The following is a 27,634-nucleotide window of genomic DNA, read 5'->3' on the forward strand; positions in this document are numbered from 1 at the left end:
GACAAGACTATAGCATCCAGTTCCATGCAATGCAAATCTTAACAGAATTCTGATAAGACGGTCGCATCAAATACGGAATTGAATGTAATTTTAACAGAATTCTGATAAGACTACAACATACAAAACCAATGTAATTCTTTGCAGAGTTCTAACAAGACGGTCGCATCAAATACCAAATTGAATGTAATTCTTAACAAAATTCTGATCGACTACAGTATCCAATACCAGTGTAATTCTGTAAAGAATTCTAATAAGAATAAAGATTCATAAGTCTTTTATTATAAAGCTTCGATAGTTTAATTTAATTCATAAATCAAGGGGTCGTAACAAAATTAAAATAAAATTGCAGCTTATCAGAAGTGTTGAACATGCTAAACGGATATTTTGTTTGTGCAATAGATCTGAGGAGTACAGTGAACTGTTTGATAACAGCAATATGCAATTTGTCTTTGAATATCAAAGTTCCTGTAGTGACTAGTTAGAAAATGTCTCTTTTTTAACTTGCCAGACCCAGAATTTGATCATTTGGAAATAATCAATTGCAAATGGAAGCTGTTTAATATCCTAAACTTCTCCGAATTTGGATTACACCATTAATGAGCGCCTAACGATGATCCCAGATATGAACCGATTTTCAATATAAGGCTTAAGTTTTCATAGATTTGTAATGATGTTATTTGGTACGCAGAATTCAATCATTGCTCGGTATCATGGTGCGTTCATATCTTACGTCCACCATCTTAAATTATTACTTAACAAAAGATAGGTATGATTGATTCCCTAATGATTTGACTTACTTTTATTAGATCGAATGAGTTAAAATTCGGAACACCTAAGTGATAGAAGACGAACGGATATTTGAAAGATCAGAATTAGTGTTAAAAAAGCAGAAAGATTTTTTTTCAAATTCAATCAAAGCAAATACATGTTTTGACTTCGCTTCGGGTCCATCAATGATAATGTCTCTGGTTAAGGGGTCACTTCCACCATTTTGTGGTAGGGGTAAATAGCCAAGAGCTTTCATATATCGTACATATGGGTCTTTTCTTGACGAATTGAGCATCTGGTGTACAACATTTAAATCCTAGATTATTTGATATTTTTTTCTTTATATTTCCTTCTATATCGTATATTTTTTGGCAATAATACCAACGCTATTTCGTGTAGAGATGAATACATTTGACAAATAACTGTTGCATTTGTCACTGTAGTTTAAATCGCATTTAAGACAATCTATATATGAGTTATTTCAATATGCAATTTTGTCATAAATGTTACATTAATGTTTCGAACCTTCTCATATATCATAAAGTTTGAAAGGGTGAAATATGCACATCTCTTCGAATCACTATAAGTAATGTCTTTCATCCTAATTAATAGTACACTTTTCGTAGGCATGATTTTAAACAACAATTAACTATATGTATGTTTGTGGCATAACATCGTGGCCACAAGTTAATTTTTTTTCTGTTTAGTATTAAATTTATATTAAGATCCATTTTGTTACATCTTGTGATCAATTTTATTTGGCAATCGCCAATGGCAGTAAGCAGGGTTAAAGAACATCAGTTGTTCGACCTGTTAGTCAAATGCGTTTTGTTTAAATATACTTTTTCACTTTTTTGGTCTTTTGGAAAATGTTGTTCGTGCTGTTTTTAGACCCTTCTACAACGAAATTTGTTTTACATGCACACGTATAAAAATTGCGGTTTTTATCCAACACAATCATAGGTCTGAACGTAGTTTTCAATTTAGACTCGTTTATATATATATATATATTAATTGCATTATTCACCGATGCATTTTTTTGGTGCTGACCTAAAATATTTATAAGGAAATTATTTGTGATAATGAACTTGTAAAACTACCATGTAATAATATAAGAAGTTACACGGGTCTCAAACGTACTCGGTTTTTGTCGAGCCTTCGAATTTAGTCGAAAAAGCGCGACTAAGCGATCCTACATTCCGTCGTCGGCGGCGTCCACAAATATTCACTCTGTGGTTAAAGTTTTTAAAATTTTAATAACTTTCTTAAACTATCATGGATTTCTACCAAACTTGGACAGAAGCTTGTTTATGATCATAAGATAGTATCCAGAAGTAAATTTTGTAAAAATAAAATTCCATTTTTTCCGTATTTTACTTTTAAATGGACTTAGTTTTTCTGCCAGAAATATTGCATTCACTCTGTGGTTAAAGTTTTCAAAATTTTAATAACTTTCTTATACTATTTTAGATTTGTACCAAACTTGGACAGAAGCTTGTTAATGATCAAAAGCTAGTATCTAGAAGGAAATTTTGTAAAAATTCCATTTTTTTCGTATTTTACTTTTAAATTGACTTAGATTTTCTGCCAGGAAACAACACATTCACTCTGTAGTTAAACTTTGTAAAATTTAACTTTCTTATACTATTTTGATTTGTACCAAACTTGGACAGAAGCTTGTTTATGATCAAAAGCTAGTATCTAGAAGGAAATTTAGTTTTCTTTCAGTTAACATTACATTTAGTCTGCAGTTAAAAGTTTTTAAACAGTGTTTGATTCATAAACTATCCTGGATTTTTATCAAACTTGGACAGAAGCTTCTTACAATTTAAAGATAATATCAACAGGAATATTCTATTGATTTATTTCCTCATTTCTGTTGAGCCTGCGATTAACAGAAAGAATAGGCGAGACACTGGGTTCAGCGGAACCTTTACAATTTTTTTTTAATATATAATCATTACAGCACGCAATCAGTTCATTTATATCATTTGTTGTTCACTTCTGACTATGCGGTCAAAAAATTTCAGATTGATTATCGTACTAGATGTCTCAACATCCTACGAACGGACGTAAGTCTATGAACGTATCGTTAAGGAGCAGTAATTGTGTTTAGTGGCAAATTTCTCCCGAATTTGAAGTGTGTTTAAAGACAACAGTAAAAAAAAATGATATTCTTTTTTCCTACCTTGTATTTTATTGTTGTGTTTAAATATTAGTTATCCAATTTATTTTAAAATTGAGAATGGTAATGGGGAATGTGTCAAAGAGACAACAACTCGACCATAGAGCAGATAACAGCCGAAGGCCATCAATGGGTCTTCAATGCAGCAAGAAACTCCCGCACCCGGAGGAATCCTTCAGCTGGTCCCTAAACAAATATGTATACTGGTTCAGTGATAATTTGTCGTGTTGAATGTTGCGTAATCTAATCGGACGATTTATCTCCTTTATTCATTATAAGATAAGTTGGACTTAAACAGATTGAAAAAAATGCATACATTCAGACAAATTTGAGAATGGAAATGGGGAATGTATGTGTCAAAGATACAAAAAATAGACCAATGAACATAAAACAACCAAGGCCACCAGTGAGACAAAAACCATCTAGTAGATGCCTGCTTCAGCTGGCCCCTAAACCAAACTGCGTACTAGTTAATTGAAAATAATAGACAACTTTCGACTTCGATGCATTTCCGTCAAAAACTCTGGTTTTAGTGAACGTCATTTGTGCGTTTAGGGGCGTCGTCACTTCCATTCCAATGTATAATTGACGAGTTTTTTCCGGTGACGGATGAACTCGAAAGTAGTCTATTTAATTAAATCATCTTCAATCTAAATAACTGTACATGTTATTAAAGAAATATTTTGTGTATTTCTGTGTTTGGTGCAAAATTTCGACTATTAAAAACGGTCCCAATGAAAATGGTAGCAAAAAAAAATAGACGACCTTAGATGAATAAGGCTACTTTGTAGGCCCGTTTTGTGCGAAATAAAGGCAACAGTAGTATACCGCTGTTCGAAATTCATAAATCGATTGAGAAAAAAAACAAATTCCGGTTACAAACTAAAACTGAGGGAAACGCATCAAATGTAACTACGACACAACAGAAACACAACATTAAAATGTAACACACGCAGACACGAACTATAATATAACAATGGCCTTAATAGTTACCAAAAGTACCAGGATTATAATTTTATACGCCAGACGCGCGTTTCGTCTACATAAGACTCATCAGTGACGCTCAGATCAAAATAGTTAAAAAGCCAAATCAATACAAAGTTGAAGAGCATTGAGGATCCAAAATTCCAAAAAGTTGTGCCAAATACGGCTAAGGTAATCTACTCCTGGGGTACGAAAATCCTTAGTTTTTCAAAAAGTTCAAGGTTTTGTAAACAGAAAATTTATAAAAATGACCATATAATTAATATTCATATCAACACCGAAGTGCTGACTACTGGGCTGGTGATACCCTCGGCGACGAAACGTCCACCAGCAGTGGCATCAACCCAGTGGTGTAAATAGTTATCAAAAGTACCAGGATTATAATTTTATACGCCAGACGCGCGTTTCGTCTAGATAAGACTCATCAGTGACGCTCAGATCAAAACAGTAAAAAGCCAAATCAATACAAAGTTGAAGAGCATTGAGGATCCAAAATTCCAAAAAGTTGTGCCAAATACGGCTAAGGTAATCTACTCCTGGGGTAAGAAAATCCTTAGTTTTTCAAAAAATTCAAGGTTTTGTAAACAGAAAATTTATAAAAATGACCATATAATTGATATTCATGTCAACACCGAAGTGCTGACTACTGGGCTGGTGATACCCTCGGGGACGAAACGTCCACCAGCAGTGGCATCGACCCAGTGGTGTAAATAGTTATCAAAAGTACCAGGATTATAATTTTATACGCCAGACGCGCGTTTCGTCTAGATAAGACTCATCAGTGACGCTCAGATCAAAATAGTTAAAAAGCCAAATCAATACAAAGTTGAAGAGCATTGAGGATTCAAAATTCCAAAAAGTTGTGCCAAATACGGCTAAGGTAATCTACTCCTGGGGTAATATATAAAATTATAATGTTTTTACGAAAAGTATTGCTAAAATCATCAAGTTTAATTATGCAGTAGGAGTTACAATCTTTATTTTGGTAAAATTTGCCAAACAAATAAGAAATAGGAAAACATATGTAATCAAACATGGTTAAAGGCGAGACTCTGACTTCTTACTGAGTGAGAGCATCTTCAATTAACATTGGTAATGATGCAGTATTAGCAATCAATGAAAATCCAACACTTTCTAATTTTATTTTCCATGTTTCATGGAACACGTCGATCATAGTCAAATAATTGGAAGCATGAAGTGTAATATTACAGCGGACCACAATTATGATAATGAATCGTTAATGGGTTCTTATCTCTGACTAGTTAAATGACACAGGATAGACATGATGTTGATGTTGTGTAGACCGTTTCGTTGTCTGCAGGTGGTGTTTCCGTCGATATCCAAGTCGCATTAGAAAGAATCCAGAAAAACTATTATTAAAAATGTAATTCTGACAAAATCAAAAATCGTTGATAGTATGTAAATATTTGTACTTACTTCGTATACAGAGTCATTGATGTTTCGGTGATTCAAATGAGGGATACTTCATATGTGTCATATACATTTAGATGTACTTTCAAAATACTGCATTTGATGTGACAAGATTGGAAGATGATTTTTACAAATGCAAAATAAGATTACTGTTGAATTTATAATACTGGCTGATTCATGATTACACGCATTATAATACACTAAACTACTGTTACCATGTTTCTATGTTACTGATGAAAAACGATGTCCATTCAAATCTCCAGTGAAATAACATAAGGAGGAAAATTGATTGCATAAGGAGGTTTACGATGAATCTGTGGGTTGTAGCGCTTGGTTTAAAGCAGGAGTTGTTGTCTTTAATGTGCAAGTATCATTTACAATCAAAATCAGTGCTGTCAGAAACTGGTGAGGGTATAACCACAATTTTACAAATATAGATATATAGTTATTTGTTTGGTAAATATAGATAGATAACACATAAAGTATATATTATTGTTCATTCTTTAATTTAAAAAGGTAGGTAACTAGTATCATTTTCCTCTTTTTCGCTCGCTCTCTTAATGCTATTAAATACTTTTAATCGTTCATGTTTTCTGGCAAGAATAAATTAACTTACATAATTTAAATACATATTATTACACATTGCTTTTCAATATCAGATACAATTACAAATTATATGGAATATTAAAGTATCAACCATTGACAAGTTATTGCAGAAAAACGATCGTCTCCCCTTTTACGTATCGAAACCATATACACAAAAAGCCATAGAAAGAAGAGTTTACTAACGTGATACATGTACAATAATTACTCAATATGAAGTTATATAGCAAATTACACGACACCAATATGTACTGTTGGTGATACATCCAGTGTAATTCATTGAACAATGATTTCAAAACTAACCAAATAGACTTACATGTTGTTTCACCAGACTCGCCTTAAGGATATTCGCTACTCTGATTCAAAATAGCAAGTTTTTTAAACGACTGTTATAAATTCATAGTATGTAAATAAAGGAACTAAAAAAGCAGAAAAAAATGAAGGGTCCGTGTGCTTGTTTTTGAGATATAAGCCATCGAAAATTTGGCGGGAAATAATTCTCTCTAGACTGTTCTTACATTCACATTGGAACCCTTTTTCTTTAAAAAAAAATATGAAAACATAACATGGATTTTATTAGATTTTCAAATATGGCTGTTTAAACTATAAGTAATAAAATTATGAAAAGAAAAATAGGGGTTAGCGGGGAATTTTGTTAATGGCACTACATGTATAAAACCAGAGGATTCCGAATATCTTGCAAAAATTCAAAAACAAGAGGAGCGAACATCCTTAAGTCAATAACAGACTCATTAGTGGTATTCAGATTTTTACAATTAGAAAGTCAAATCAAATACGAATTTGACGGGCGCTAAATACTGAAAATGGTCAACAGTTGTGCCAAATACGACATATGCAATCGTATAAACTAATAATTGATATATTTGTTGGGAGAGATTGTGGTTCAATGCTTGAAGAAAAAACAAAGTAACAAGAAGTTCCCGTACAACCAAACACGTAATGAATAATCACGTTTTAAGCAGTCTTAAGGCGATGGTGATGACTCTTAACGATTCGATTAATATCACTTTAATCGAGTTGTTCTTTTCATAGTAAAAAGCAATGATTAAAAGAAATCATTTAAGACATTTAGGTTCATAATTTGTTAACCATACGTGCGTGTAGTCTACATAAGACTACAAGCGGCACTGACATCAAAATAGTTGAAAGACCAAATTCAATTACGAAGTTGAAGAGCATATGTCAAATGCGGCTATAAGGTCATCTATGTCTACCATACTATATATTTTGTTCACCAATGGCGTATAAACGTGATAATAAGCTCATCATAGATACCAGGATTAATTGTTAAACACCAGTGAGAGTTATCAATGATTATAAAGGATTTTTCTTTTCATTTGCGTATAAGTGAACTGACTATGATTTTTAACATTAATTTTGTAATAGCAAATGACTTGAATGTATAATTTGTAAAGTTATACGATACCTGGGCCTAATTGTGTTTAAAATCAAGAAGGTTAATAAAAGACCTGTTTTCGACATGTTGTTTACCAGGCAAGCAATGTGAGAAAAATTCAACAAAAGTCGTTCTTCTTCACCTTCTTACACATATATTCATCAACTTTAAACATTTTGATCCTGAAATATGCCCTCAATATTGTTATCCAATCATATAGAAACTATATTTGTCATATTTTATATTGTAACAACACTTCAACTTTTATCTAGTACAGAAAAGTTTATATTCTTCGTATTGCATTGATATCAGCTACCAGTTTTCAAAGAAAATCCCTATAATTGTAGCTATAATTCAATCAAATTTCCTGTTATGTTGTATTTTCGTTTGAAAAAACGCTGTAAGGTGGTGGACAATCCAGGGCTTGATTTAAATTATAATTATTCCTCACTATATTATCTGATGGATCACTCCTGGTCAAAGATTGTTCTGAATCATATCCCGATTCAGCAGGATTGTTGTTAGACTCGTTTGAATTTGACAAAGGACTTTCTCCTACCGCAATGCTATAAGGCGGTGGTGTCACTACAAAAAAAAGTTATTTAAAATTCACATATGACAATGGTTATGTTCAAATTGTAATTACAATATCTTCCCTTTTTCTCCAACTGTCACCTACCTAATTTTTTCACATGGTTTGTAATTACATGATCAACCTGACGGTGCCATATGTAGAGCAGGGTATGCTTACCTTTCTGATCACCTGACATCACCACTGGTTTGTTTTCAAGTATTGTTGATCCTGCTTTAGTTTTACGTTTTGTTCTTTGTTCTTTTAAATGTTTCAATGGCTGCGTTGTTTATACCGGTATTGTCTATCCTTTATCATTAAGTTTTGATTTCCAAGTTTAACACGCAGTCCAGTTTCAGGGTTAGAAAAATTAACATGACCGACGGCTTACGAATGTGATGATGCTTTGGTATTAGAGAAGAATCCATTTCTAATCCGCTATTGTGTGATTCATCAGTGCTTGATATCGCCTATAAAGATATTTAATAGGAGTAACACCAAGGGTTATCGCATGTGGAGTAGGATCTGCTTACCCTTCCGGAGCACCTGAGATCAACCCAGTTTTTGAAGGGGTTCGTGTTGGTCAGTCTTTAGTTTTCTATGTTGTGTTTTGTGTACTGTTGTTTGTTTGTGTTTCCTTTGAAAGCATGAAGTGGTCAGTTTATTTTAGACTTGTAAGTTTGGATGTCCCTTTGGCGTCCTTCTCCTCTCTTTGTAAAGTTGTTTACAGGTAAACATCATAATTAGCACTGAAAGACGCGTATTTAAGTCTTTTTGTTGATGAAAATAAAGTACCAAAAGTTCCACAGCTACTATAAAATGATAATATTTAAAAATTAATACAAACTGTTTAAGACTAGCCCAACATGCTATATTTTATATTGCGAATAAACTTGACATGAATACAAGGATTTTAATTGCGTACTCTAGACGGGCGTGTCATCTACAAAAAAATTGTCAGTGACGTTCTAATCACAAAAGATAAAAGCATAAGTAAAAAGTTGAGAAAATTGTGTAATTATAAGGCCTTCCAAATACCGTTTAGATCCCTAACATCACCGAAGAGACATTAATTGACGAAATTCGGTTATGGTATACAAATGTTTGCACCTCATGTTTGCGTATACCATCTTTTCCGCATATTTATTGTTTTCTGTTTGGTATTAAATTAATATTCAAGATATATTTTGTTAAATCTGGTTATCAATTTTTTGGCCAATTGCCAATGGCAGTCAGGAGGGTTTCAGAATTTCCGTTGTTCGGCCTGTTTGTCAAATACGTTTTGTTAAAATATAGTTTTTCGCTTTTTTGGCCTTTTGAAAAATGTTTTTTATCCAACGCAATCGTAGGTTTGAACGTTGTTTTCAATTTATTTATATATTAAAAAAATAACATGGAAAGCTAGTATGGTTAACTTCTTTACCAATCAAATTCATATCAATACAATCATATATTATATTGATTAAAGGTTTTGTCATTTATTTTCCATCGAAATGCTGTGTGTTTTTACTATCGAACGAATTCCGCTAAATAAAACCTGACACGAACCTCGCTTATACGTTTTTTGATGTAACAGTATGTGTTGTATTGAAGCAGATTCCTGGTATTACATTAGTATATAGTTAGTTGTGTTAGTTATAATAATATATGTAAGGTAAGTGCGTTAATATTTGTACGTTTTTCTATATATAAATAAAAACAAAAGTAGCGACATACTTGTACATCTGGAATCTCCTATAAAGGTTTATATATTGGTTTAATTGATGTCTGCTGCTGGCATGTCAGTGACTGCTATAAGTCCTTTGTTAATTTATATATCATGGTCATTTTTGAAATGGTCTTTTGATAACTATTCAGACATCGAACTCGGACTTCTTTTAACCTAATTTTAAATGTGCGTATTCGATGTGTGTTGGTTAATCCTCCATTAACTAGAGGTATAGGGGAAGAGTTGAGATCCCGCTAAACATGTCGCATTTTCACGCCTCTCCTCAGTCAAAAGCATCTGGCCTTTGTTAGTCTTGTATATTGTTTTCAAATTTTAGTTCATTTAATGAACTTAAGTTTGAAAACAATAGACAAATGATTTATATGTTTTGGAGTTAAGTTATATGTCCATTTTCACTGAACTAGTACACATTTGTTTTAGGGGCCAACTCAAGCTCGCCTCCGGTTGCGAGATTTTCGCGCTGTGTTGAAGAACCATTGGTAGACTTGGGCTGTTTTCTGCTCTTTTGTCGGGTTGTTGTCTCTTTGACACATTCCCCAATTCCATTCTGAACTTTATTACTTGTAAGAAATATGATAAAGGAAAAACTCTATCAACTAAAGATCTCAGGAGTAAAAAGCTAGCTAAAAATTCAGGTTTAATTCACCATTGTTTACGTAAGAAAATGCCAGGAATACGAAAGTTGCTATCAATTCGTTTGATGTGTTTGCGCTTTCGATTTTGACAATTGCTTTCCGTTAAGAAATGTCCTCGGAGCTCGGATTTAAAAGATGAATCATTTTACAAGTCAAAGTTATCTTTCTTTGCATAAGTATTTTATAGCAAGTGTGACATCCTCATTGTGAGAAAGGCTTTTTTGACGGTTTGATGCTAATGTTTTTTTTGTTTTTTTTTCAATCATCATTGACCAAAGTATTTTTGAGCTTCACATATAGTGTATCTAAAAAGTAAAATCACAAAAATACTGAACTCCGAGGAAAATTCAAAACGGAAAGTCCCTAATCAAATGGCAATATCAAAGGATAAAACACATCAAACGAATGGACAACAATAAAATTAATTGGTTTCGGTTTACTTCTTTCAATGAATTTAAATAATAACAAACTCATGTCTCAGCAATTTTTACCTGTAACTGACGATTGATGGTGAAAGTAGTTAACAACTTGTCCAGATTGGGCTGGTTGTCGTCTATTGCTTATCATAAAGTATCCTACGATTATTGTTGATATGATAAGCATAGCTGCTACTCCTGCAGAAACGGTCGCTATAAGCACACTATTATTTTCTTCTCCAACACCTATTTAAAAAAGACATTTATGTGAAAGCTTTTATCGGTTTTGGCTTTTTATTCAATAATTTCATCTCACTTGCTAGAACTTCGGTACTACATATAGCTAAATGATACATAAAGGAGAAACAATTTTAATATTTCACTTTCAGGGAAGGGGTTATGTTTTATGTCTGAGTCAGCGAACATATGTTTTTCACTTAAGAATTGAATGCTCTTTTTTGTTTCCGCGCTTCATACTAAAAATGTGCACACGGTCAACGCTTTTACAACCCTATAAAGTTACAAAAAAAAGCATTCAATACTTAAAATTACATTTTTACCTATAGGATCATGAAAACACGCCTTTTATCAAGTATTTATTTCATTTACCTGTGCACTTTATTGTGGGACCTCGTGTCATCATGAATGAAAAGTTTTATTGTGTGATACAACTGCTTAAGGAATAACACGTGATGTACAGTTAGCCAATCAGAATAACGTATTATAGTGAAACATACTTGACTTTCACGCTACATTGCAGACCTGTTGGTGACCCTCTGCTGTTGTTTTTTATTTGGTCGGGTTGTTGTCTCTTTGACACATTCCCCATTTCCATTCTCAATTTTATTTAATGTAATTATTAAAAGGTATGTGGAAATCTGGATTCAAAATATTTTTTTTGTCATCTGCTTGACCACAATATTTTGGCCCCCTCAAATAAAAGATCAGATTTATTTTTTTTTGGAAAAAACATACCCCCATTTGTAAAGTTAACAGTCGTTTCCTCACAAAGGTGTTACTGATATATTCATACTTTTTTGGCTTTCCAAAATGTTTGTAACGAGTGAACATAATGATAATTATAGTAAAATCATTCATAGCTTTAACATTAATAAGGAGATCTAGTATAGTTGCCAATGAGACAACAAGCCACCATACACAAGAAAACGAGACAGGGTAACTTTAATTCTGTCACCGTACGTCTTTCAACCATGACCAAAACCGTACCTTATTGGAAGCTATAAAAGTCACGATCATCACAAAATGTTCAAAAAATTAGTGGAGAAGAACTAAAAATCTATTCTATGAAAATACGATAAACTAAAAACAACAAATTTGGACAATCAAAATTTATACGTCAAAAGACTGATTACGTTTTAATCCGCAAAATCAAATAAAAAAATGTCTATATCCCAATTCCTATTTTCGAAATATTTTTTTTCCCGATCTAATTTTAATTATTCCTAGCTTCGACTAGTGACAAAACAATACTGCATTCAAATCCGTAACACTACAATACTGCCCACACATGATTAACAGTCTAATAATGCATCAAATGCTTCACAGTCTATAGTTAATAATGCATACAAATGCTTGACAGTGCAATACTGCATGTCAATGGCGGAAGTAAAAGTATTACATACAATGTCTGGCAGTGGAAAATTATATTCAATTGTCTGAGGGTTGAATATTGCATACATATGCCTTGTAGTCGATATTGCATACAAATGTCAGGCGGTAATAATGCATACAAATGTCCCCTCTTTATGTGTTCCCATTTCCATCCTCAAAACTAAATATCCGACGATGAAACAATGCATACATAAGTGGGGCAACACACATTGCAAACAAATGCCTAACGACTAATAACGCATACGAGTATTCCCCTTTACAAGTGTCGGAGATTGTTTATAAAAACCCGTGTCTCTCAATCTTGCTGTCGACTCTTTCATTATCAATATATTATCTGAATGTGTGATTCTGAATTTCGTTGTTTTCTTTAAATTTTATCAACGTTCACTTATGTTATTTTTTAACCTCTTGCACTTTTTACCCTTGTTAACTCGTTTCTTATATTCAGATGAAACAAATTCCATTGAAGTGGTTTCAATGTAAAAAAAATACCCACCGTTTGAGGATACTGTTATTGATGGTAAAGAGCATTGTCCGTGATTGCTTGTGTTTGAGAATATTGTCACGGTGCAGACGGTGTGCTCTATCAAACCCGCATTTTTCCAATTAAATGTTAAAGTTCTGCCTGTTATTGTCCAAGGAAGACACCACGGTCTGTAAATTTCCTTGTTTAAAGTCTGTTAAGCATAAAACAAATATGGTTTAACGTACTACTAGAATATTGGAGACCAACTTTTTTTTTATATACTCGATTTTTGCAGGTGGAACCAGAATGTGTCCCAAGTACACAGATGCCCCATCCGCACTATCATTTTCTATGTTCAATGGACCGTAAAAATGGGATGAAATCTCTCATTTGGCATTAAAATTAGAAAGATCATAACATAGGGAACATGTTTACTAAGTTTCAAGTTCATTGGACTTCAACTTCGTCAAAAACTACCTCGACCAAAAACTTTAACCTGAAACGGGACAGACCGGACGCACATACCAGAAAACATAATGCCCATAAATGGAGCATCCAAATTACGCGAATATGAATAATAATATTGATTTATTATACGATTACCATTGAGACAGATATCACTCAACTCAACTTGAAGCTTTAACCTGCGTTTTTCTTTGAACCGTGAAATTATTAACACAACATAAATTGGCTTTCCATACAAAATATACTAGCATTCAAGTCATAAACAAGTGTACTTAGTTTCAAGCTTATCCAATTAAACCCAAATTACTAGACCAACACGGTCTGGACAAACGGAGCACGGACTAGAAAAGAAAAAAATCAATCCAATTTTTACTGAAAAATGTTAAATTTTATTCCTAACAGAATACAATATGTTTGAAAATATGCTTACGTAGCAATAAGGTAACATATCCTAGCTTTATAAGATAAAAATTTAAACCTACCATATACTTTTGATTGAGAACATGACTATTTGTATCGTGTGAGAGAGTGTAAATGTGTCAGTGTCAGTAAAATGATACATTTTATAAACTGAATAAATCGTAAAAAGTGCATGTCATGCACATTATGAATAGTAAATTACCATTACCTGATTACAAATTACAACCAGGAAGAGACCTTTTTTAAGTATTGAATGCTCCATGTATACATTTATTGGGGTTTAAATACGTTGACTAAATCATATTTTGTATACTAAAATTCTGCTCACGATCAACCCTATACAATTACAAAAAGACGCATTCATTATTCTTATGACTGCATGTTTATACCACCACCTCCTTGAAATCATTAGTTAGTTCATCAAATGTTTCATTTCTTTTCCTATGCATCGTTAACACTTTGTTTTCCATTTTGAATTGCCCTCGGAGTTCAGTATTTTTATGATTTTACTTTTTACATGGCAAGCAAGCGCTGTAAGAAGATTGGGAAATAAGAGCTAATTTTGATATGCCTCTCGATTGTCATAAAAAAACCCGTTCTTATTGAACATACATGTATTGTTATTATTTAAGAGTAAAAATAATTAAAGAAACTTGTTGTTGTTGTGCTTACAAAATATACCGCTTGATCAACACTGATGGTTGCAATATGACAGTTGTTTACATCCCTACAACAGTAGCTACCGACTGTTATACAAATCTGTGCGTTGCTGGTTACGGGAAAATATAAGTGGCATGGTTCTGTGTGTAACTGTGATGATGCTCGTAAAACATAGCTGACAGCGTGGTTGTCCAAACAGTGGGTAGTACTGCATTGTCTTGGCAATTCAACTGTAAAAGTTTTAATGAACTATAAGGTGCTAACTACATTGAAAGTACATGTTAAAGAAGTCAAAATGATATTTTTTATACAAAATGAGAAAAAATTATCTTTGCCCAATTATAATCGAAATATACTGTATACTTCCTTGTAATACACTAGTATCTAAACTGCATATAAAACGACATAATTGATTCTGTTTTACCAACCGCCTATCATATTATCGCTTGGTAGATACCACTGATGATGGAAGCTTCATGCCCAACGAATAACGTGCCTAGTAGGCGCCACTCCTGTGACGAAATGAAATACAGTTTTTGCGACCTTTGTGTAGATTTAATGTTGATTCGTATGTACACAAAACGGTCATATAATAATATCAATAATAATATTCTTATTTAAAGAGAGTAACTAATTTGGATTAAGCCAATTTTCAATAAGGCTCTCTACATACAATGTTAACAATATGAATAAAACATAATTAATCTACTATTACACACATGTAAACAATAGACGTATATAAAGTAATACAACAACAACAAAAACAACTATGGTATACATTGTGGTTTAACACTTTTAAAAATAAAATGACTTGTAAAACTTTTTGAATGCAGATATACTCTTTATTTTTTTAAGTTTACTGGACAGTGAATTCCACACTTTTGGACCACTAAAAGAAAAACTTGATTTGTATAATTCTGTATTTGATTTAGGGACAATAAATTTATCCGATGATGAAAGTCGAGTATTGTACGATTGTTTACTACTTGTAGGCTCAATAAGATTATATAAATATTTTGGTGCCAGTTGTTGTTTTGATTTATACTTTAATAATGATTTGTGGTAAAGTATTCTCTTATTAACAGGAATAATTCCAGATTCCGTAGACAGTTCAATAGATGGTTTACGAATATCGTGTTCGTTTAAAATAATTCTAGCTGCCCTTTTTTGCAATTCTAGTAAACTGTCAACTAAAAACTTGTTACAGTTTCCCCATACTGAACAAGTGGAAGAATATACGCATTGGAAAATATAATTTGTGCATTGTGATTCAAGTATTTCTTGATTTTTATTAATAAAGCTAATGAAGTATTATTTTTTTGGATTATATGATTAATTTGTGAATTTAATTAAAGAGTGTTGTCAACAAAAATACCCAGGACTTTTTCACAGTGACTTTCATTAATCTTTTGGCCATTAATGGATACATTTAATGTGTCATTACACATCACAGATAGTTTTTGTTTTGAACCTATACACATTATTTTAGTTTTTGACACATTAACTAACATTTTGTTTTCATCAACCCAATGACAAATATTTTCTAATACAACATTGAGTGTCTGACTTATTTACCTTTTGTTTTTTTTTTTCAATTACAGAAATAGTGCTATCATCAGCAAAAAGATCAAGATTATGATTAGGATTACACAAAGGCAAATCATTAATGAATATTAAGAATAATATATGACATATGACGTAAGCCTAGTAACTTTGATGAGATTTTAAAAAATAAATCCAAACACATTTTGTTATATATATGGTATTATTTTTCGAATGTTATACACAACTACATTAAAAACATGTTCTTAATTAAGAATTCAAAAAAATGCTGATCAGTCTGAGGATCAATCTATCATATAGATGTCAGTGTTTGCTTAACTTGTACGTTTTTTCAATATTTAACAGACAAAACTGTCTGTTTATTTCTTAGGTAATGAACGGTTAAAGAACTTGATCATTTGAAAAAAGTTTGTAACGTTCAATTTGTGTACAAATTATGTTTTTTTTTAATTTGAAACAAGAATTGCATATAAAATTCATATTATACTTTTCGCATTTTACCCATGACGGTCATGTTGATTGATGATCCGTTACAAATTTTACAAATATTATTTAGATATAAGATCATAATATATCAGTCATATCAAGTTTAATTTCTATTGGTTTATTGGTTTCGATGAAAAAGATTTTAAATAGACAGATTTAACACAAAAATCGTAGTATAAGTTACAGTGAGGGTGAATACATGAGGTGCCACCCGTAAATTTATTTCTCATATACCGCTTTTATAAATTTTCCTACTTCTATTTTTTTCTTTCTTAGATCCCACTTTTTTACTCCTGTACCCATATTCCAACTTTTTAGTTTTTATGTTATGTTCGTATTATAGTAATTTATCATATACTAAGCATTGATATGATAGCTTTTGCATATGTGTAATGAGCGGAAGTACACAAGCCATAATTTCCCACCCGGGCTGATAACCCATATCAGGGGCATCTCGTGCACAAAACCCATAATAGTGCCTCTCGTGCAAGTTACTTCCGGTATTTCCGGTATCGGTTGTTTACTTTTCCATTTGTGACGTCAGATATTCTATATGACGACGTCAAAATTTACGGGAATTTTTTGGGGATAGTTTAGTACTTGCTAATAAATGCCATTGACCATAATGAATCATTTTATATAGTACAACAAACATAGAGTAATAATAATAATCTTTATTTGTCATATAAGTAACATTATACTTGTGACATAAACAAAAGTAATAATGATCATAAAACTCTTCCAAATTTCAATGTTTCAAAACGCCTGTATAGGAAATAGTAACATAAATAAATATGGAGGTAGTGATGTTATTGTTGGCGGTGTATTTGTTGGATTTATAATTCAACTTTGTTATAAAGTTTTTGACTGCTTTAGTTATTTTATTTGTTAATTTGCCATACATAAAACAATTGTTTGTAGAATATAATAAAGTGATTATATGGCCTTTTCAATATCGGCCCGGGTATCATCCCTCGACCCATATCAGCACCTCGACTTCGTCTCGGGCTGATATGGGGCCCCGGCAGTGGCGGATCCAGAACTTTTCCTAAGGGGGGCCCGCTGTCTGACCTAAGGGGGGGGGGGCTACTCCAGTAATGCTTCAGTGATTCCCTATATAATTAACAAAATTTTTCCCACCAGGCCCCCCCCCCCCTGGATCCGCCTATGGGGGGTCTCGGGATGATATCCGGGTCGATATTGAAAAGGCCATGTATTAATCTCTATATAAAATTTGCGTTATGCTGTTCCCCCTTTTTCGAAAAGGGCTTCTTAAACTATAATCTAATACGAGTTAACAACTTAATTAAAATCTTGTCTGCTTGTGATTTTGTCACGGTACAAATCGAGTTAGTGTAATTCAAGTTAAACATATTTTACTTACCGATAGTTGTGGGTATAATACTGGGCATATTGAGCTCATAGCAGTTTTTTAAACACTCTTTCATAGACACACTGATAGTAAATTCTGTCTTCACAAGACTCACAAACTTTAGATACATATCACTCGAGGGTAAATGTCCAGACCAGTTTTCATTAAGTGCATAAAACGTCTGAAATTATAATTTTAGATATTTTGTAGACGGAGTTATGTCATACTGTACAGTCTAAGATTAAAGAAAAAGACGACGATGCAACAGTCATCGTTGGTTGACCGTTATGGAATGTCCGTTGCACAGATGATATCGGAAATGTTCCTAATGTCGTAACTACAATCTGTTACCTTTTCACGAATGTGACCTACCGATTGAAACTATTTACCGGGTTTGATATTTAACATGAGCAACACGACTAATGCCAACTGTGGAATAGGAACTGCTTACCTTTCCGGAGCACATGTGATTACCCCCAATTTTTATTGGGGTTCGTTAGTTTTCTATGTTGTGTCTTGTGTACTATAATGTGTCTGTATGTCTTTTTTTAGCCATGGTGTTATTAGTTTATTTTTGATCTATGAGTTTGAATGTCCCTCTGGTATCTTTATATTACAAAGGGAGTCTACTCTGTATTTCCTCTGAGCCTGTTATCATGTAAATACACCTATTTTACGAGAACTACGTTATATATATAAAGTTACATTTACCTTAACAGGTCTACTTAGATTCGGATGCCCAGCAAACACATGCACAACAACCATTCCATACAATGTTTTATTACCAATAAGGCCTACTGTTGCATTGTATTTTAATCTGGGTTGGAAGTCTGTATACCGGATATGAATAAGACAAGTGGAACGAAGTAATGAGGCCGATATGCTGGAACTGAAATTAATTGAGGAGCTGGTTTTGTTGACAAACACACTGTTATTATACCTACAGTTTAGGTCGTTGATCACAACATCTGAAAGATTAAAAATAACGTTCCATACCTAAGCAATCGCATTACTGTTAAACGTTAATAAACAAATAATAGGGGGTCAATTAGACAGTAACTAATAATACAATAAAAATATTACATCTGGAGGTCCAATGATTATAGTAATAAGGCAATCGAAAGTTTTAAACTATAATTAAAATTCTGCAATTGACTGTCCTTGTCCCCCCCCTTTTTTGTAATGAGGCCGATATGCTGGAACTGAAATTAATTGAGGAGCTGGTTTTGTTGACAAACACACTGTTATTATACCTACAGTTTAGGTCGTTGATCACAACATCTGAAAGATTAAAAATAACGTTCCATACCTAAGCAATCGCATTACTGTTAAACGTTAATAAACAAATAATAGGGGGTCAATTAGACAGTAACTAATAATACAATAAAAATATTACATCTGGAGGTCCAATGATTATAGTAATAAGGCAATCGAAAGTTTTAAACTATAATTAAAATTCTGCAATTGACTGTCCTTGTCCCCCCCCCTTTTTTGTAATGAGGCCGATATGCTGGAACTGAAATTAATTGAGGAGCTGGTTTTGTTGACAAACACACTGTTATTATACCTACAGTTTAGGTCGTTGATCACAACATCTGAAAGATTAAAAATAACGTTCCATACCTAAGCAATCGCATTACTGTTAAACGTTAATAAACAAATAATAGGGGGTCAATTAGACAGTAACTAATAATACAATAAAAATATTACATCTGGAGGTCCAATGATTATAGTAATAAGGCAATCGAAAGTTTTAAACTATAATTAAAATTCTGCAATTGGCTGTCCTTGTCCCCCCTTTTTTTTTTTACAGAAGGCCATTACATGCCAAGTGCATAAAGGGGCTATAACCTAAAAATGTCAAACTTAAATCCAATGTACTTATCGTGATGAGTAGCTTTTTAGATACAAATGAAGATAAATATCGAATGTATGTCATAAATGTAACGCCTTCCGGACTTCAATATCAAGTCAAGCTTTGGCTTATTCAATCTTTAATAAAGACCAATTTGACAAATTATTTTTTTCATTCGATACTACCGGGTTTCCAATAACAGGGTTCCAATGTCTCAAGACGTGACTAGAGGTATTTAAATATGGTCGTCTGGTCTTCTCTTAAACGTCTGTACCAAAGCTCATATTATTAAGACTGGACATTCGATTGGCTGTGTGTAATTAGTAGACAGGAAGCCATGTCTGGTTGAAATCTGCTCCCCTCTAGTGACATTATAAAGTTCCCGCCCTTTCCTGGTCTACCAACTTTGCAAAACCTACCATATTGGAATCAAACTATAATTAACTAGCTCTAGTCTTAAATATACATGATATATTTGCCACTGGTTGTTCAGCAAATACCAACCAATTGACAAGTTGACTCTAAACCCCCCTTTCCAATTTGAGTTCTTTATCTAAGTAAAAAAACAGTGGTTATTAAGTTAAAAAAGATTTGTTCGCAAAAGGTTCGTTGTTCCCTCGTAAACGCAAGCGTAGGAACAAGCATGTTTTTCGTTTATTTTTTTTATAATTATCAATCCGATTAGATTCAATGAATGAGGGGAAAAAAACGATTCCTTAGTTTTTTAAATTGAAAACTGTTATTTTAGGTACTTCCAAAATAAAATAAAAAATCAGAACAACTTACTTGATGAATACAACAATTTCAGGAAGCTGCAAAGGCACATGAGTATCAGAAATATCTTTCGATGTTGCTGGTTCAAATCCATATCAGTTCTGGTATTCAATATCACATCAATATGCTACAAATGATTTTTATAAATGACATACCACTGGATGACTTTGCCAGCATTAAATTACATTGAAAATTGAGCATGTGTAACTAATTCAGTTGATAAAATAACTTAGTACTTAGTTGCATACGAACTTTAAACTGAATTTTTCAATCATGCAACAAGATGTATTGAACTAAAACAAAGATTTTCATCTCTGATTATTTTAACTGATACATTTCAAAAATATATGACATATTTAAACTGTCAATGACCGAATTACGTTGAACTCGTGACGTAAATTTTTGAACATATTAATTTAGTTTATTTAAAAATGTATTTATTACTAGTTGAATGACAGTTCAGCGTTCAGAGATGTATATTTTATTTATCATTTCGTGTTTGGATTTTTTTTATTTGTTGATATATCAGTGAAATTGTATAATTATATAAGCTGGGTACTTTTATTGTGATCATTGTGTATTGTCGATCGTTCGTCCGACGGCGGATTGAATTCAATATTTTATTTTATTTAAGTCTCATCTCTCAATAATATATAATACAACATTACATTAAATGTAAAAATATATAAATATAAAAAGAGAGCCATTCTGTACAGAATTACAAGAGACTATAACATTCAAAATTATATAAAGAATGCATCTATTATAAAACATATTGACATTAACATTATTTACAGTATAAAACATTTCTACGTCTATTTAAAATAAGATTACAGGCTTTGGCACAGCTACGAATCATATTATTATCTGTAAATAAAAACACCAATTTCTGTTTATCATCATAAGACATAAAATCACTATTAAAATGTGTTGCTTCATCAAATAATTTTTTTCTAAAATCATCATACAAAGACAGATAAAATAACATGGGCTTCATCTTCTAAAATATTCATACAATTATCACAGACTCGATCTTTTAAAATTAATTTTTCAAATCTCCCCGTTTCTATTCTTAGTGGTGCTACACCACATCGAAATTTGGCAAAAGAACTCCTTTGCGAAAATGGCATTGGAATTTTACAATAAGTTTCCGTTTCAAAACTGTTCTTAAATAGATTATATGTACGAAGTTTGTTACCACCTTTACCAGATAAAGCTTTCTCTGATTGTAAATTGCCTTGCCACTGTTCGACATATTTACTAAACATTTTAGACATAACAGTATTGACAACTGAGGTACTATCAACATAATCTGTAATGATACACAAATGTTCTGCATTATACTCAGAAAACGTTTTCCTCACATAAAAATTCTTTTTTTATACACTTATGTTTTTTACTCATAATGTCTGCCCATATGAAAATTTTTCTGTTTAAACGATCAGAACTCATATTGTTCAAAATTGAATCTTAAACGCTCATTATGCTTCGCGGAGAAAAGGGAGGAATACTTTTATTTGAAGTGATAAATCTTTTAAATTTTCTTTAAATTACTTTTTATATTTAGCATAAACATGTTATTGCAATGTGATTATATATACCTTTAATGATATAGTTATTTGGTTATATTTAAGGATTTGTCTAAAATGATATGCATAATAATAACTAGATAAGACCTATAGGGGAAATAGACCGAATTACGTTGTGAACTTGTGACGTAAATTTTTGAACATATTAATTTAGTTTATTTAAAAATGTATTTATTACTAGTTGAATGACAGTTCAGCTTTCAGAGATGTATATTTTATTTATCATTTCACGTTTGGATTTTTTTTATTTGTTGATATATCAGTGAAATTGTATAATTTTATAAGATGGGTACTTTTATTGTGATCATTATGTTTTGTCGATCGTTCGTCCGACGGCGGATTGAATCTTAAACGTTAATTATGCTTCACGGAGAAAAGGGAGGAATACTTTTATTTGAAGTGATAAATCTTTTAAATTTTCTTTAAATTACTTTTTATATTTAGCATAAACATGTTAATGCAGTGTGATTAAATATACCTTTAATGATATAGTTATTTGGTGATATTTAAGGATTTGGGTAAAATGATATGCATAATAATATCCTAGATATGACCTTTAGGGGAAATAGTGTTTTTACCTATTATTGTATTACTGTGTCAAATTTGTTTACAGTATGTGGTTTGAAATAATTGTAAGTATCTTTTATACATTTTTTTTTAAAATAACACTGTCCCATACAAAAACAAATTCAGAAATACAAAAAAATTCAGACGCTTTAATATTATTTCATTTCATAAAATCATGCCTTAATGGACGAATTTGCTGAATTCTCTCTCCTTTTCGTAGACAAAAAGACGTTTTATTAATCTTCACTTGATAATTGATTTGTGTGATATTCATTACTTATAAAGTGAGATCGCAATAACGGGAATATACCTGGACAAATCGAATCAATTGTGATCTGTAGTAGTGTTAACGCCATTGGTAATTTTGCATTGGACAGATTATATGTTTCTTTTCAAGAATGGGAAATAAACAATATGAAAATTGAAACCATCGCGTTTGCAATTGCTCCACGTTTTGCAAATTCCATTAACGTATTTTTTAAGATAAAAGTTGTATATATAAAGCATACATTCTTGTCTCTGTCGCGTAATTAAACATAGCCGGATCCAGCCCCCCCCCCTTTCGTGGGAAAAATTTCGTTGATTATATAGGGAATCATTGAAACATGACTGGAGCGGGCCCCCTCTTAGGTCAGTCAGCGGCCCCCCCCCCCCCCCCCCCTTAGGAAAAGTTCAGGATCCGCCACTGTTAAACATGTTTAAGAGTTATAAGGACTTTCTATAACCAAAAGTTCCATTTCTTTTGTTTAATTTCAACTACATGTTTCATATTAAATACATTTCTATCTCATTTATAAGTTTTGTTCCTTTGGAAAATATCGGCCATGTTTAACTGTCCAATAGACTATGTAAATATAGATTGTTATTATATATGGAGTAGTCCATTTCGACTTTACATATTTTGTAATATTTTGTTTTCACTATTCGTTCATTCGTACTCAATGAAATTCGGTCACGTAATTTAATAATGTTCATACAGTAGATATTGACCAATTGTATGTGACATAGTTCGCTTGATATTCTTTTAGTCACTATATAACAAAACAAAAAGTACTGCTCTTTGTCATTCGGTTACTCAAAATAACATTTTTTATCGGGCAACGATTGGCTGAAATTTATTGTGTTCTTAACAAAGCTTATTTCAAAATTTTATATATTTAGCACAAAGACGTAATGAAAAAGTGATTATACTAAACTTATTTAAAAATCTAGTTATTTGATATTTTTTTCGATATGGCTTCAAGTAATATAGCCATGGCATTAAAGGGAGATAGTATTTTGTTTACCATATTTTGTTGTACAACACATTCAGATAGTCATTAAAATTTTAAATAATAAAATTCATGTTTGACTATGTTTTTATTTTTGGTCTAAATTTAAGAGCACGCAATTAAAAGAATGCGAATTAGCTTTAATTTAAAAATAAAAAAATATGTATGATTTCCAATGAAATAACTCTCCGCCAGAGATTAAATTACGTAGATATAAGCTACTATATGTCACCCGACGGCTTTCAACAATGAACAAGACCCATTCAATTGAGAACACTGACCACCTGGTTTATGAACAAAACAAGAAACGAAAAAAACCCAAAGATTATACCATGGAAGTAATAATACTTCCATGATTATACACAGCAATAAGGCAGCAACCATTTGATTTTCTGGGGGGGGGGCTATGTTTTTTTTGGGAAAAAAAAGTTTGTTTCCATTTTTTGGAGAAAAAAATAATTTGTTTTTGATTCTGAGAAAAAAAATTGTTTGTTTCACCCTCAGCTGCCACTATATGTAATGCTAAAATGCTAAAATTGAAAGAAAAATTTTCGACTTGTCGCGAAAAAAATAGATTGTTTTTCCGCAGGCGAAAAAAAAAATTTGTCCAGAAAAAAAACCCATAGCCCCCCCCCCCCCCCCCCCCAGAAAATCAAATGGTTGCTGCCTAAACGAAAATAAAAAAATTACAGGCTCCTGACTTGAGACAGGCACATACAGGCTGTGGCGGGGGTTGGTATATTTGTGCCTCAACACACAGCAAACCAGGACAGCACCCCCCCCCCCCTTTTCCGGTGCATTTTTCCCATTCTGACCTTTGGACCCAGGAGTTACAACGCAATATGAACAAAATATAAAAATCATTTTAAAATAGTAAATATTTCAAAGCTACTCCTATATATTACAATGTTGGTAGAAACACAAGTGAATACTGCATTTGCATATAATTCATAATAAAAATGCAGTGATGTAAATTTGCCAATGATAAATATTGAAACTTGATGGGTAACAAAACGTCAGGTTCCTGAGCTATAATCTCACACTTTCATAACTTAATTTTGATATGATCGAATGATCGCTTTTAAATTAGTACGTGTACATTTTTGTAAAATGAAATATGTATACATCAACGTATCTTAATTACAGACAATTCGTGTAAATATCAAATACTTACATGAACAGCTTCTGAACCAAGTAATTTAAGATACGAACAACGTGATCCTAAATCGAAAGGAAGATGTTTAAATCTTTTTTTAATGTTTTCGGTTGTGTAGAAAATTACTGATCTGAAAAAAGCGGAAGAACGCACTGCTCGAATAACTTTGAATATAATGAAGCAAGCTATTGTTTCTTTGACCGATCGATTTTAACAGTCCTAAATTAGTACAAGTAAGTATAACAATTGAACTAAGTAAGAACACTTGTACTTGTTAAAAGATTACCTTTTATTCGTCTAATGGTATTATAAATAAATTTGACGTTTTGTTATTGACAGATAAATGACACTTATCTAAATGATAATTATCTTTGTTTGTGATTCGCCAAAAAAAAAATGACTGTAATTCTTTTGGTACGACTTCTTGCGTAATATTCATGAAAGACTTTTTGTAACCAATACTAAATTTTTATTGAACACCAATGCCATTGATATACTGTATTGTCTTTCCAACCATGGTACCCGACGACTTGCTCAGTTTGTCTCTCCGTCCGACACTGTTTGTTTCTCCGACCGTAGCCCCGACGACTAGTCTCAGATGCCCCATAGTAAATACGCTGTATGTTTTTGAGCCTGTCTGACTAGACAACTATTCGGAGGTGCTCTATAGTAATCACTATTGTTTTTTACTGCATCCGTTTGCGCCAAAGACTAGCCGGATGTTCCCCCATAGTACTAGAAATTTGTTTCTTGTATGTGAGCCCGACTCTAGTCAGAGGTACCCCAAAAAATCATTTGTTTGCTTCTACGTCATTAGGTATTAATTACTAATCGGAGATGCCCATATTAATCACTCTGTTTGTTCCTCGGTCCGTAAGACTGACTAGTCGGAGGCGCCCCATTGTGATCACTCTGTCGTTGGATCTCGACGACTAATCGGAGGTGCCATCTCCGTCCGTCAGCCGCGATCACTAGTTGGAGATGCCTTTAGTTATCACTCTGTGTGTCTCTCCATCCGTCCGCCCGACAACAACCAGTCAGAGGTTCTCGAGAGAAATCACTCTATTTGTTTCTTCGTCTCAGGTTGGCTGCGACGATTAGTCGGAGGTGCGCCATAGTAATCACTCTAATTTTTATCTTGGTCCATCTGCAATGAAGAATAGTCGAATGTGATCCATAGTAATTACTGTTTTTTTTCTCTATCCGTGGACCCCGACTACTAGTCGAAGGTGCTCTAAAGTAATCAGTATGTTTATCTATTCGTCCACGGGTCCGACGACTACTCAGAGGTTCTCTATAGACATTAGTAATCCCTCTGTTCTTCTCTCCGTCTGTCGGCCCGACAACCTTTCTTTAATAGTACTCAATCAGAATTGGCATGTATGTTTGGGTTCCATATTGATTACAGATTTTTTTTTAAATCGGTAAAACTTTTTTTTTAATTTCACATTTTTTTGGACACATCATTTGTGCTTAAGATTTATGAGAAGTGATATTTCTCTTGACATCTTCCCCTGCCCCCCTTTTCCCTCAAAGTTTCATTAACATGCATTTTGTACAACTGGTAAACATTCCACAATGTTTCCTCTATTTATCAATGTTTAATCGAATGTTGCTGTATTGTTTTTTAACTATATTTATCATAAACACAATTATTTTTTTTCAAATAAGAATATATATATATAAAGTAATAAATCATTTTTTTATTTGAAAAATTGAATTCATCAACATCCGTAATCATTTATAAAATGAAATGCGTATGACAAATTGAATATGCTATAAAATGAAATGCGTATGACAAATTGACTATGCTATAAAATGAAATGCGTATGACAAATTGACTATGCTATAAAATGAAATGCGTATGACAAATAGGCTATGTGAGTGTCATGTTATCAAATATTAATCAGGAAGTATTTTGTCCTAAAAAAAACTATTTATTTGTTATATTAAATAACAATTTGTATATAAATTATTTATATGTAATTTAGATGTACAATTTAAATATCACTCTTTTCTATTAAAACAGCCTGTTTGTAAACATGACCTGTGTGTTATATAAAAAAGAAGATTAGGTATGATTGCCAATGAGACAACTCTCCACCAGAGACCAAAATGACGCAGAAATTAACAACTATAGGTTACTGTACTGCCTTCAACAATGAGCAAAGCCCATACAGCATATTCAGTTATAATGGCCCCGAAATGACGAATGTGAAACAATTCAAACGAGAAAACTAACGGCCTTATTTATGTATAAAAAAAAACGAAAAACAAATATGTAAAACATCAACAAACGACAACCATGAAACTACAGTCTATTGACTTGGGACAGACACATACATTCATAATGTGGCGGGATTAAACATGTTAACATAAAAACTAACTATAAAAATCAGTTGAAAAGGGCGTTACTCATTAGATGGGTTTATGTTTTCATATCACATTCTTCACATGGTTATTCTAAAAGTTGTTACGACTATTGTAAGTTTCCCTGATTCTTGTCGGTTGATACATAGAGTATTTTAAATGAATTACCTTTCAGGGGACGAATATTACATCTGTTTTCTCTTTCTGTCTTGGTATATTATATGCAATTTGTACCCTTCAATAATGCGA

General features: G+C 32.5%; 1 protein-coding gene and 1 long non-coding RNA gene across 3 annotated transcripts; both read right to left on the minus strand.

Annotated features, from left to right (window-relative positions):
- Positions 1–5,907: 5,907 nt before the first annotated feature.
- Positions 5,908–18,769, minus strand: LOC139511585 (uncharacterized). 2 transcript variants are annotated; one of them, XM_071298430.1, is made up of 7 exons: positions 18,515–18,769; positions 17,816–17,984; positions 14,395–14,612; positions 12,868–13,048; positions 10,815–10,985; positions 9,676–9,693; positions 5,908–7,973 (listed from the first exon to the last, which is right to left on the minus strand). In XM_071298430.1, exons 1-7 carry the CDS (start codon positions 18,566–18,568, stop codon positions 7,759–7,761), a joined length of 1,026 nt encoding a protein of 341 aa, XP_071154531.1. In that variant the 5' UTR covers positions 18,569–18,769; the 3' UTR covers positions 5,908–7,758. The 2 variants fall into 2 exon arrangements, with proteins under 2 accessions (XP_071154531.1, XP_071154532.1); XM_071298431.1 differs by lacking the exon at positions 9,676–9,693.
- Positions 18,770–19,296: 527 nt separating this feature from the next.
- On the minus strand, positions 19,297–25,122 carry LOC139511586 (uncharacterized). Its single transcript, XR_011662051.1, has 3 exons — positions 25,034–25,122; positions 20,445–20,559; positions 19,297–19,398 (listed from the first exon to the last, which is right to left on the minus strand). It is a non-coding gene; the product is annotated as an uncharacterized lncRNA (long non-coding RNA).
- Positions 25,123–27,634: the final 2,512 nt, after the last annotated feature.

This window comes from Mytilus edulis, chromosome 2 (genome assembly GCF_963676685.1).
Source record: "Mytilus edulis chromosome 2, xbMytEdul2.2, whole genome shotgun sequence".
Lineage (NCBI taxonomy): Eukaryota > Metazoa > Mollusca > Bivalvia > Mytilida > Mytilidae > Mytilus > Mytilus edulis.

What these genes read in the sequence shown, in the direction of transcription:
- LOC139511585 (XM_071298430.1), bottom strand. Translation starts at nt 18,568, where the DNA reads ATGGTTGTTGTGCATGTGTTTGCTGGGCATCCGAATCTAAGTAGACCT. An exon ending in TTGATCAAGCGGTATATTTT is followed by an intron (nt 13,049 to 14,394) that starts GTAAGCACAACA and finishes TATGCTTAACAG; the next exon opens with ACTTTAAACAAGGAAATTTA. An exon ending in AATAACAGTATCCTCAAACG is followed by an intron (nt 10,986 to 12,867) that starts GTGGGTATTTTT and finishes TTTTTTAAATAG; the next exon opens with GTGTTGGAGAAGAAAATAAT.